This window comes from Trifolium pratense, linkage group LG1, assembly GCF_020283565.1.
Source record: "Trifolium pratense cultivar HEN17-A07 linkage group LG1, ARS_RC_1.1, whole genome shotgun sequence".
Taxonomy (NCBI): Eukaryota; Viridiplantae; Streptophyta; class Magnoliopsida; order Fabales; family Fabaceae; genus Trifolium; species Trifolium pratense.
In genome coordinates this window covers 43,504,615-43,517,779 of record NC_060059.1, presented here as the reverse complement: position 1 = coordinate 43,517,779, position 13,165 = coordinate 43,504,615, and the positions used below count along the sequence as shown (strand labels likewise).

The following is a 13,165-nucleotide window of genomic DNA, read 5'->3' as shown; positions in this document are numbered from 1 at the left end:
AGAGAAAGTTGTCTCTCTTGGTGATAAAGATACTGAGTCTGAAAAGACAGTAGATGAAGCACAAGAGATGATTGATCTTGATGAGGTTGACTTCTTGGATGAACCTCAGCCAAAGACTGTTCATGGGAGATTGGAACAATGTTTTCTTATGCCCTTGTCATATTGTGCAAACAAGGGTAAATGTCTATTTTGTGAATGTTGACTATGTGTTTGTTGTGATGGAGGTAGTAGATATGCTTTACAACTTACAACCTCTAGTTAGCTGGATGAAAAGAAGTTGTAGTTTGAGCGAATGATTCATGCTCTGAAGCTTGAAGAAGCTGCATTAGAAGCAACTGATGCAGGTGTTGATGAGAATCTGAGTGTTGATGCAGGTGGTGATAATGAGGAAGAAGACTCTGAGGTTGAAGATGAGGGAAATGATTCCCCAAGACAGTGCCTCTGTGTAATGTTTCTTTTGGATTTCTTTTCCATGTGTGGGTTATGATCTAAATTTAAGAACCTTGTGTGCATCTGGACTGTGATATTCTGCATTATGTCTCTGGATATTCTGCTATTTCTATGAAGACCCTATTTTGTCTAAAAAGGGGGAATAGTTGGTGGTTAGTAGTGTGCAGTATGTTGATGTGCTATCTGATGTTGCAACATCTGATATGTGCCGTAGTACTTATGTTTGCCATGCATGAGTTCAGGGGGAGTAAGTTCTGATATGCACTTATTTAGGGGGAGTAAAAATGTTTGATTAAATTTTTGCTCATCTCTGATATTGAGAAGGAGGAGTATTATTTAGTGTGCATGATGTGCTGACAGATGCTCTAACATCTGGTGTGGGCACGGTAGGAGTATGTGATGTATAGTATCTGATGTATGTGCTCTGCATATGTTCTGAATGTGCTCTGCATGAGTGGTGTGTGATGTTTTGATACTCTGTTATGCATGGCTTGAAGGGGAGTAGTTATCTGATGTTTTATGATGTGGTGCTTAATGTTGAGACATTTGCCCTTCCTGTTGTGGAGTGTAGTATATGTTACGTATAGCAATGCTGCTACATTTTTGTATGTGAAGTAATGCTTCTGCTATTACAAGACTACGGATTGCTAGATACTAATATATGGATCTGTTATGCTCTGATACTCTGCACTATGGATTTCTGTGATACTCTTCTGTTTGGCATATTTTGTGGCTAAAAACGGGGAGAGGTAAGTGTGCTTGATGTACTGTTGATTGTTTGCTGAATCTGTGAAGAGTAGTGTTATGTGTTGTGGGTTGCCTTCTGTGGCGCAATGTTAGATGTTCTAATCGGTGTTGAATCATGTTACCTGATGTTCTGTTGAAAATGAACATCTTGCTTCCTGAGAGTTTATTGCTCTCAGCCATGAGGGAATTTATTTTTCCCCGGTGATTCTTTTTATGAGAATATTTTTCACTCCATTGGCGTTTTCCTGTGAGGCAAGTTGTGTTCACTATTCCGCTGTTGCACGCCTCTGTTATTCTTGTGTGATACGTCTCTTTGCTATTTTCATCTGAGAAGTTCTATTGAAAACTGCATTTGAAGATGTTCTACTTTACTTCATGACTGTGTGCTTATGTTGATTTGAAGAAAGGTAGGTGATGTATCACTCTAGATTAGTTGAAATGATCTTAGGTTGTTTTAGCCAAAAATTGCCAAAGGGAGAGATTGTTGGTGTTTTATGTTGGGCTCATTTTGCTAAAACAAATATTCAAGTTAGATGTTGAACTGAATGTTTCAACATCAGGTACAAGCAAGATGTTGGATAGAATGCTTCAACATTGGATACCACATCCAGTGGGCCGGGCCTGATATTTTTAATCTCGCGTGGAGTTCTATTTATGGAAATCTCGCCTTTTTACTTGTGCACCAAGCAGCACGCCTTTCCTAATGTTCTAGAAGGCGGCCATGACCTAGTTTTGTTTCAGAATGCATCAACTATTTATGGAAACAAAACATTTGATTCAAGAATATTCCTTGAAGTAACTTCTGGACCTGCTGCGTTTTTTAAAGCCCAATTCAAGACCTAGCTCGTGCTAGCTCAGGCTATATAAAGGAAGACTGAACCCTTGTGCAAATCACTGAAGCCGAAATTGAGTTTTACAAAGCGTGTGCTTAGGGTTTTAGTATTGTTAATTGTGTTCCTCTTCTTGTATTACCTTGATGCAAGATTAAGGACTGTGTGTTACTGTGTTGTAATATCTCCGGAGCTTCTAAGCAAGGAGATAGTGTGTATGAACCATTCCTAAGCTTTGAAGTACGGAATTGGTGGTTGTTTTAAGAAGTGTGTCTTCATCTGTAAACTGTAACGTGTACGATCACAGTGGTTGTGATTAAGAGGAGTTGAGCCGAGGTTCTCATACCTAGGTGTGACTTAGGTAGAATATAGCACGGGTGATGATTAGGTGAAAAGTCAATAAACGGGGCGTTTATTGAGGGCTTTGAACTAATACTATCATAGTGGATTCACTCCTGGATTGGTATCCCCCAGAGTAGGTTGTTATGCTGAACTGGGTTAACAAATAACTGTGTTATTCTGTTTCGTGCATTTTACATTTCCTTACTGTGCGTCTAGTTCAGTGTTGAACACAGTGTTGGATCATCAGATCAAACATACAGTGTTGGAGCATCGTGTTCAACATCGTGTTACTAGTGTGCCAGAATTTCAGAGGCATATTATCTTCTGCAGCTCATTTGTGTGTATTTGGTTGTGGGTGTTGGAACAAAATTGATTTAAAAATGTTTGCCCCTAAATCTATTAAGGTTTTGATGATAACAAAGTATTAATAAACAATTGGAAGGACTAAAAATTTAATTTAAGTGTGCAGGACTTAGATTCAATTAAGCTCTGATTAACGATCAGAAGATAAGGACTTCAGAAGTTTGTAAGCGTTCAGAAGATCGTGAGACTCAGAAGTTGTAATCTTCAGACGATGAAGTCTTCAGAACTTCTTAAGGTCTAAGCCTCATCAAACTTTGATGATCTTCTTGAAGTTTGTAAAGATTCTCTTTTGCAAGTCAACTCTTCTACCAATGAAGAAAAGGACCTTTCAAGCATGATCAGAACAGCTAATCTCTTTCTGTCTGTTCTCTTTTGAGAACGTGGGTCATCAGTGGTGTTAGCTGAATAAGGAAAGTCTTCTCTGCAGTAGTCAAAGTACCTGAAACTCTTACTTAGTTTTGGATACAACCAAACTGCATCAAGACAGGCTGCTTGAAGACAAAAGGTTATCTACTTCAACGGTCTTCTTTGCAACGACTCTTTTCTAGTCGTATATATACTAAAGGAATCAGTTGTAATTAAATATCAAGGATTATTAACACGCAAGAACAAACTCTGAATTCCTCATACAAAGCTCTGAACCTCTGAACTGTGTTGTTGCACTTTTAGTTCAAATATTTAGTATTTGTTCTTCTAGGTTCTGTTTAAGAGCTGTTGTATTCTTTCATTTACTTTATTATATCTAGTTCTTGAGGTAACTTAAGCTTGTGTGCTTAAGTGTGAAGTCTTAAGCTTGTGTGCTTGAGCATTGTGGTGAAGTCTCTTGCTTGTGTGCTTGAGCAGTTGTAATCTTGTGTGATTATAGTGAAATCCCTTGGAAGTGCAAGGGGACTGGACTACTCTCGTTTTGTGAGAGGAACCAGTATAAATTGCTTGTGTGATCTCTCTCTCTCTCTGAACTTTATTTATTGTGTTATTTATCCGCTGCTGTTGAAGTTAAGTTAAGAACTTGAAAAAGTTTTAAACTTGACTAAAACACAATTCGACCCCCCCCCCTTCTTGTGTTTTCACACCTTCAATTGGTATCTAGAGCTCTGGTCTGTTACTTTCACTTAACAGTGAGACAGTAAAGATCTTGTGAGAACACTATGTCTGGAGGAGACGATAGTAGCACTAGAACAACCGGTGAAGCCGGTGATGCCAGTGGTGCTGGTGGTGGTCCTAGAAATGCTTTTGGTTTTGACTACTTAAGTAATGAATCACATGAACATAGTGGCAATGGGAAAGACTGTATATCAATATTCAATGGTGATGCATCATTATTTGAGTGGTGGAAGGAAAGACTGTATAGCAATATTACTGCTATTGATCATGAGTTGTGGGATTTGGTTGAGCTGGGAGTAACTTTTGAAAACTTAAATGAACATGGAAGATTGTCCATTGAGCATAGAAAGTTACTCACACCAGCTAACTTAAAAACCTACACTAAGCATCATAGAGTAAAGGACATTGTTGTTGGTGCTATTAGACATGAGGATTATGTCCGAATAGAAGACAAGTCTACTGCTAAATCTATCTTTGACTCTATGTGTGCTACCTATGATGGTAATGAAAAGGTTCAAGAGGCTAAGGCTAGTCTCTTGATAAGGCAATATGAACTATTCACTATGCAACAAGATGAAAACATTGAAACTATGTTTACAAGGTTTCAAATCCTTGTATCTGGTCTTAAAGCTCTTAAGAGAAGTTATTCCACCTATGACCATGTTCAGAAGATTCTGAGAAGTCTTCCTATTGCTTGGAGACCTAAGGTCACTGCAATAGAGGAAGCTCAAAATCTCAAGACTCTGAGTCTTGAGGCTCTGATAAGCAATCTCAGAAGCCATGAGATGGTTCTGAATGCTGATTCAGAAGCTAAGAAGAAGTCCAAGTCTGTGGCTTTACAGTCAACTAGGACTCATTCTAAAGCTCTTAAGACTCAGCTTCTTGACCTTGAAGAGGAATCTTCTGCAGATGGTCAAGAGGAGGAAATGGGTGAAGATGAGTTTGCTTTATTCACCAAGTTTCAGCAATGGAACAGATTTAACAAAAGAAACTTCAGAGGTAACAGCTCCAGAAACTTTGTCAGCAAAAAGGATGATCAGAAGAACTGCTTCAACTGTAAGAAGCCAGGACACTTTATTGCTGACTGTCCAGAAATGTCTGCCAAAGACAAAAACAAAAGATACAGCTCAAAGAAGCAACAATTTAAGAGCAAATTGAAAAAGAGTCTGATGGCTACTTTTGAAGAGCTATCATCTGAGGAAGAAGTTGAGGAAGAGGAAGAGGCAAATCTAGCCCTGATGGCTTCAACTGACTCAGATGCAGACTCAGAGGATGAATCAGAATCAGATTCAGAAGTAACAGATGAGGTATTTTCTGACTGTTCTAAATCTCAACTTATAACTGCACTTAACAAGGTCATTGAGAAACATCTCAGAGTGTTAAGTAAACAAAAAGTTTTACAAGAAAAGCTTAACACTCTGACTGAACAAGCAGAACATTTTCAAGGTCTGTATCAAGAAACTCTGAATAGAGTGAATGACTTTGAAAAGGGTTGTGCTGTTTGTCACAAACCTATTGATGAGCAGGAAATAACTCTTCAACAGTTTGTGCATCTCAACCTTGGGAAGAGCAAAACTGCTAATAGAATTTATAATGTTTTGAGACATAGAGGAGAAGGACTTGGCTATGAATATGGTAGAACATATTCAAAGCTGAAGACCTTTGCCAAAAAGGTTGGAAAATCTTGGGTTTATTATGTTGTTCCACCAAGTGAAGAGGGAAAGAATCCTGGTACTGTTGAAAATGAGAATGATGATCTGAGTGATTTAGAAGCTGACAGCTCAGAGGAACCAAGTTCCTCAGGATCTGGAAAGAAAAGTTCAGAAGATAGAAGTTGTTCAGAACCTGAGAACATTAGTTCAGAAGTTCTGAAAACTTCAACATCTGAGACTTCAAATTCTGGAACCAAAGGAACTTCAGTACCTGAGTCTAGTCAATCTAAAAGCTCGGAAGTTTTTAAAAGAAAAAATTCAAACTCCAAACCTCAGATGCAGTACAGGACTCAGATTATTTATGATTCTAGAGTCAGTAGATATAATCAATCAGAACATGGGATTGGTAATAAATACAAACCCTGGAATCATAAACAATCCAAATCCTGGAATAATAACAGATCTCAAACAAAGAAAAGGTTTCAAAAAGGTTATTATTCTAAACCAAGATCTTTCTCTAACACTAAACAACATAGTAAGCATTTGTGGACTAACAAGCGTGGACCCAGAAGATGGGTACCAAAAGCTGAAATAATGTATCATTCAGATTTACCAACTAGGAAAGGATATGTCCTACCTAGAGTATGGAAACAAATCATATGCAAAGGAAGAAGGGCTTATGTCCTAGACAAATGGCTGACAAGTTCTCAAGTTAACAATCAGAACTTGAGAAATGAAGAGGAAGAATACTGGGATGACTTTATCATTAACTGTGATGAAGAGTTCTACCGCAATGATTAAAGTTGTTTCTCATACAGCCCGCCACTCAAAGAAGTATCATGAATCACTCATGGTATCTGGATAGTGGATGTTCAAGGCATATGACTGGTGACAAACAACTATTTTCTAAGCTGACTATGAAAGAAGGAGGATCTGTTGGCTTTGGAGGTAATCAAAAAGGAAAGATAATAGGTACAGGTACAGTAGATAATTCTTCCCTATCTATTAATGATGTTTGGTTAGTAGATGGACTCAAACATAACTTATTGAGCATAAGTCAATTTTGCGACAATGGTTATGTAGTTGTCTTTAATAAGGAATCATGTACTGTGTCTAAACAATCTGATAACTCCATTATATTCAAAGGTCTGAGAAAGAACAATGTTTATAAAATTAATCTTTCTGATTTGAATGAACAAAAAGTGATGTGTCTTTTGACCTTGAGTGAAGAAAAATGGATCTGGCATAAGAGGTTAGGCCATGCTAACTGGAGGTTAATCTCTAAGCTTAGCAAGCTTGACCTTGTCAGAGGTTTACCAAAAATCAAATATCACTCAAACACACTTTGTGGTTCTTGTCAAAAAGGAAAAATTACAAAATCATCTTTTAAACCTAAGAACATTGTTTCTACCTCAAGACCATTGGAACTTCTTCACATTGATCTGTTTGGGCCAGTTAACACTGCCTCTATCAATGGAAAGAAGTATGGATTAGTGATTGTTGATGACTACAGTAGATGGACTTGGGTAAAATTCCTAAGAACAAAAGATGAAGCATATGATGAGTTTAGTGTTTTCTGCAAACAAATTCAAAATGAAAAAGGCTACACGATTTTAAAAGTTAGAAGTGATCATGGTGGAGAATTTGAAAATGAACCTTTTGAAAACTTTTGTGAAAAATATGGCATCTTGCATGAATTCTCTTCTCCTAGAACTCCTCAACAAAATGGGGTTGTAGAAAGGAAGAATAGAACTCTGCAAGAAATGGCCAGAACCATGATGCATGAAACTAATGTAGCAAAATTCTTATGGGCAGAAGCTGTAAACACAGCATGTTATGTTCAAAATAGAATCTATATCAGATCTAAATTGAACAAAACTGCTTATGAATTGTTCAAAGGAAGAAAGCCTGATATTTCTTATTTTCATCAGTTTGGATGTACTTGTTACATCTTAAACAACAAAGTCCATCTAAAGAAATTTGATGCTAGAGGTTATAAGGGTATCTTTATAGGATATTCTGAACGCTCAAAAGCATACAGACTGTATATTTCTGAAACACACACTGTGGAAGAAACTATGCATGTCAAGTTTGATGACAAAGAGCCTGACCAAGTGTCAGAGCTTGTGGAAGGTTTGTCTAGATTTCAGGTATCAGAGGATCAGTATTCAGATATTCCAAACTACTCAGAACATCCATTCTCTGAAGAACCTCTGAACATAACAGTTCCTACAGACTCTGAACAACAAAGAACTGAAGCTGTTGGGTTTTTGTATATTGGCTACATTTTGCAAAAACATATTTTAGCCAAGTGTTGAGACAAGTGTGCTGACCCCAAGTGTTGTGACAAATGTTGTGACACTTTGGAACAACACCTGACTCTGTTCTGCGCGCGCCAGCTGGATGTTATTATTTTCTACTCAATCTTTTGAAGATCTGTTTGAAGAATTATGTCAAGGTTTCTTACAGAAGAAGGTGCACGTGTTTAATGTGTTTCATGAGGCAGCTAAACCCTAGTTTTATTTTCCAAAAGAATTATATTTTTGGAAAATATATTTTTGCGGTTTCAAAAATATAACTATTATTTTCAGAAATATATCACTGCTGCCGCAATTCTAGAAGCCCTAATTTTGTCTTGAAGCCCAAGTCGTTCTACTACTATAAATACGAAGGCAAGCATATGGTTTCAGGCATCTAAAATCGAGTCTTACAAAGCGTGTGTTTTAGGGATTTTAGAGTGTTAATTGTGAGCCTCTTTTGTGTCTCATTGATGCAAGCTTAGGACCTGAGTGTTATTGAGTTGTAAGTGTGAACTTCTCCTAAGCTTTGAAGTACGGAGATTGTTCTATTGTGTTGTGTGGTTTACTCGCAAGCTTTTAAGCAAGAGTGAATCCTAGTTTCTTAGGAGTGTGTCTCCACCTGTTGTGCTCGTGAAATTGAATAGCAGCGCTGTCTGTGTTGCTAAGGTGGGAATTGGGACGGGGTCTCATATCTAGGAGTTCCTAGGTAGAAGTGTCATTGGGTAGTGATTAAGTGAGAAGTTGTAAACGGGTGAGTTTAACTTCGAAGTAATACTGCTGATAGTGGACTTCATTCCTGGATTGGTATCCCCCAGAGTAGGCTTTAGGCTGAACTGGGTTAACAACTCTTGTGTGTTATTTACTTTACTGTTTGTATTGTTTTATGTTATTTGCTCTGTTTATAGACAAGTGTTGGCGCATCAGTAACAACATCTGTCTACAACAGACAAGTGTTGCTACACCTTGAGCAACACCTGTCCACTGTGTGCCAGGAATTTCAATTGGCATCAGAGCAGGCACCCTGTTCTGAATTTTAGGGTGAGCTCCAGGGAAATCGTTTCTGGCAAGGATGGACAAAGAAGGAGGTTTTGTTACCAGACCACCTCTCTTGGTTGGCGCTTCAAACTATGACTATTGGAAGTCTCGCATGATGGCCTTCCTAAAACAAATTGATAGCAAGACATGGAAGGCAATTCTGAGAGGATGGACTCCACCTGTGAAGATGGACAAAGATGGTAAACCAACTCTTGAGTTGAAATCTGCTGAAGAATGGTCCAAAGAAGAAGATGAGCTTGCTCTTGCAAACTCAAAAGCTTTATATGCGCTATATAATGGTGTTGACAAGCACATATTCAGACTCATCAAAAAGTGTGTTTGTGCTAAGGAAGCTTGGACAATTCTTGAGACTGTTCATGAAGGTACCTCTAAAGTGAAGCTATCTAAGCTACAACTCCTGACAACTAAGTTTGAGAATCTAAGAATGAATGATGATGAAACCATTCAAGATTTTCACATGACCATACTTGATTTTGACAATCAATTTGATGCCTTGGGTGAAAAGATACCTGAAGAAAAGCTGGTAAGAAAAATGCTCAGGTCTCTACCCAAGAAGTTTGACATGAAAGTCACAGCTATAGAAGAAGCAAAGGATATCACAGATATGAAGCTAGATGAACTGGTTGGTTCACTACAAACCTATGAGGTAGCCACAAATGAAAAGATGGATAAGAAAAACAAAAGTATTGCCTTTGTCTCGAATGCTGAGGAAGAAGATCAACAGAGTGACACGGAGTCTGAGAATAGCATCTCTGATGCAATGGTTCTTCTAAGAAAACAATTTAATAAGGTGCTAAAAATAATGGACAAACGTCCAAAGACAAGTGCAGCTGACATTGGTCGCAACACTTACAGGAATTTCAGAAAACCTGTAACAGATGAGAAATCAGCTCCAAATAAAGGTGTTCAATGCCATGAATGTGAAGGGTATGGACACATTAGAACTGAATGTGCAACCTTCTTGAAGAAACAGAAAAAGGGGTTAACTGTTTCATGGTCAGATGAGGATTCTGAAGGAGAAACTGATACTGCAAAGTCTATTCATGCACTGACAGGTGTATGCACATCTGACACTGAATCATGTGATGAAGAGCTGACCTTTGATGAACTTGCTGAATCATACAAGGAGCTGTGTCTAAGGAGTGAAGAAGTCTGCAGAATCTCAGAAAAACAAAAGGAGACAATCTCAAAGTTGCAAACTGAAAGAATTGTCAATCTAACAAAAATCTCTGAGATTGGTGTTAAGTGTGAAGAAGGGTTGAAAACAATTGAGGAGCAAAAGGCAATCATCGCCAATCTGGAAACAGATAAGCTTGAGCAACTAGCAGAAATATCTAAGCTGAATGAAGAGGTAACTGAATTGAACTCTCATCTTGAGAATCTAAAGAAGCATGTTGTTATGTTATTTAAAGGAACTGACCTAGATGAAATCCTAGAAAAACTACCTACCCCTAGTAGAGCCAAAACAGGCATTGGGTATGAGTATAAAAGCGTTAATAGAATTAAAGATTACAACAAAGATGGAAAATATATGCCTGAGATAAGTAACCAACCCTCTCCAACAATGTATGGAAAAATGTCACCACACTTGTCCACCGGACATCATACTACACACAGACAAGTGTTACCACATATGGCTCCACATCGTCAAAGAAGGCAGAATCCTAGATTTATACCAAGGCATAAAAGCAAATATCGTTCATGGAGATGTCATCACTGTGGAAGAAAGGGGCACATAAGACCTTACTGCTATAAGTTATATGGGTATCCAAATGAAACTATTCAAGAGAAACTTGATCCATCCATAACTAATGCAAAGAAGGAGTGGAAACAAAAGGTTGATGTAACCAACACCAAGGGTTGTGCAGCTGAAAGTTGTGAGAAAAGCTTGATTGCTCACACTTCTCTTAGAGCCTCATCAAAAGAAGATTGGTACTTTGATAGTGGTTGTTCTAAACATATGACCGGTGTTGAAAAATATTTGATGGATATAAAATCCTATGCAACAAGTTTTGTAACATTCGGAGATGGAGCTAAAGGAGAAATTAAAGGTATAGGAAGGCTGATTGACAATGGTCTACCTAAACTTGAAAATGTTCTTATTGTAAAAGGGCTAACTGCTAATCTAATTAGTATACGCCAACTATGTGATCAAGGCATGCAAGTCAACTTTACAAAAAATGAATGTCTTGTTACCAATGATGAAGGTGACATCCTGATGAAGGGTGTTAGATCGAAGGATAATTGTTACTTGTGGGTTCCTCTAGAAGAAGCTAATGTATCTACATGTCTCTTAACAAAAGAAGATGAGGTTAAGTTGTGGCACCAAAAACTAGGACATCTTAACCTGAAGAGTATGAAAAGAGCTATATCTGAGGAAGCTATCAGAGGCTTACCAAACTTACAAATACAGGAAGACAACATCTGTGGCGAATGTCAGATTGGCAAGCAAACCAAAGTGTCGCACCAAAAGTTGCAACACTTGTCTACTTCTAGAGTTCTTGAGCTACTACACATGGACTTGATGGGTCCTATGCAAGTTGAAAGCCTTGGAGGTAAGAAATATGCTTTTGTTGTTGTTGATGATTTCTCTAGATACACTTGGGTTAACTTCATTAGGCAAAAATCTGAAACCTTTGATGAATTCAAAGATCCTTGCTTACAACTTCAAAAAGAAAACGACTGTGGTATTTTAAGAATTAGAAGTGACCATGGAAAGGAGTTTGAAAACTCTAAATTTGCTGAGTTTTGTGCTGCTGAAGGAATAGCTCATGAATTCTCTTCACCTATTACACCTCAACAAAATGGTGTGGTTGAAAGAAAGAACAGAACTTTACAAGAATTTGTTAGGGTTATGTTACATGCCAAAAACCTTCCTTATAAATTTTGGGCTGAAGCTATGAATACGTCATGTTACATCCATAATAGAGTAACATTAAGAACAGGTACTGCAACAACACTGTGTGAACTATGGAAGAACAGAAAGCCTACTGTAAAATATTTCAATGTGTTCAGATCAAAATGGTACATCTTGGCCGATAGAGAACCTAGGAGGAAATTCGATCCCAAAAGTGATGAGGGAATATTTCTAGGTTATTCAACCAACAACAGAGCCTATAGAGTTTTCAATTCTAGAACGAAAACCATGATGGAATCAATCAATGTCGTAATTGATGATACTGATTTGACAAGTATAGATTCAGCTGAAGAGACAGATGTAGTCACACCTGTCCCAACACCAGATGATGATCAAGCTGAATATGATTCTATTCAAGACTTTGAGCCTAATACAGAGAATTTGAGACCAAACAAAGGTCCATCAATCAGAGTTCAGAAGAACCACTCAAAGGAAATCTCTATTAGAAATCCTGACCAAGGAGTTACCATAAGAATATCTACATATGTAATTCTCAAGAATTTGAAAGAAGAAGCTCAATCTGGAAAGTTAAGGGGCAAGCTAAGTATTTGCCTATTTAAAGAATTGTAGCAGTTACTGCATGTAACGCGTGCAACCGCCTCTTTTCCCTCTCTCCATTGTATGGTGCACGCTAATCAAGGGAAATGTGATATGAATTCTTCCTCTAAAGTTAATGTTAATGTTGGTACTTCTGGTAAAGTCATGATTGACTATGTGATTGATTGGTTCAAGAAAATCGTTCTTGAGACTAATGTTGTGCAAGATGTTGACACATCTTTGGCCCGAGAGAATAAACAAGGTGAAACTGTTCCTGAAATCCCCGAACATGTGATTGTTCCTGGAAATGAAAATGGTCAGGTGATGACTGATAATAAAGAAGAAGTGTGTGACGAACACACTGATGCTAATTCCCCATCTAATGAGAAAAGTTGTTTGAACTTGAAGAAGTTCATATTGGTTGAATGGTCCCTAGAAGTGGAGGATGGACTATTCATGGCAGGGCGTGTAATAGACCTGTCCATTATTATTCAGGCGTGTAGCTTTGGTGATGATTTGTTGTATGGTTTGATTTATTTTCAAACCTATATTAACCTGTTGGACCTAGAATGTGGAGTGTGTGAAAAGGTCATTATGTTGTGCCTGAAGTTTGGTGATGAGTTTTCTAGTTCGAATTCCGCTGCATATATATCTGATGGAAAACTCATGGTGGTTTTGGGTGCTGAGTATGCAAAACTATGTTGTTCTTTGAAGCTGTATCCCTTGGTGAGGTGATACTCGATGAGAGATCCAACTAACTTGTTAGAGATGCCAAAGATACTTGAGGGTGATCTCAAGTCCACTCATAAAGGCACTCATATATGAAGTTTGTTGAAGAGAGATCTGAATGAACTTATGAGCAATTTA

At 37.9% G+C, this 13,165-nt stretch overlaps 1 protein-coding gene across 1 annotated transcript; it reads left to right on the top strand.

Moving 5' to 3' along the window:
• The first annotated feature begins 292 nt into the window (after positions 1 to 292).
• On the top strand, positions 293 to 12,331 carry LOC123894582. The gene is made up of 4 exons (XM_045944616.1): positions 293 to 445; positions 9,971 to 10,195; positions 10,574 to 10,895; positions 11,790 to 12,331. Exons 1-4 carry the CDS (start codon positions 293 to 295, stop codon positions 12,329 to 12,331), a joined length of 1,242 nt encoding a protein of 413 aa, XP_045800572.1.
• The last annotated feature ends 834 nt before the right edge of the window (positions 12,332 to 13,165 follow it).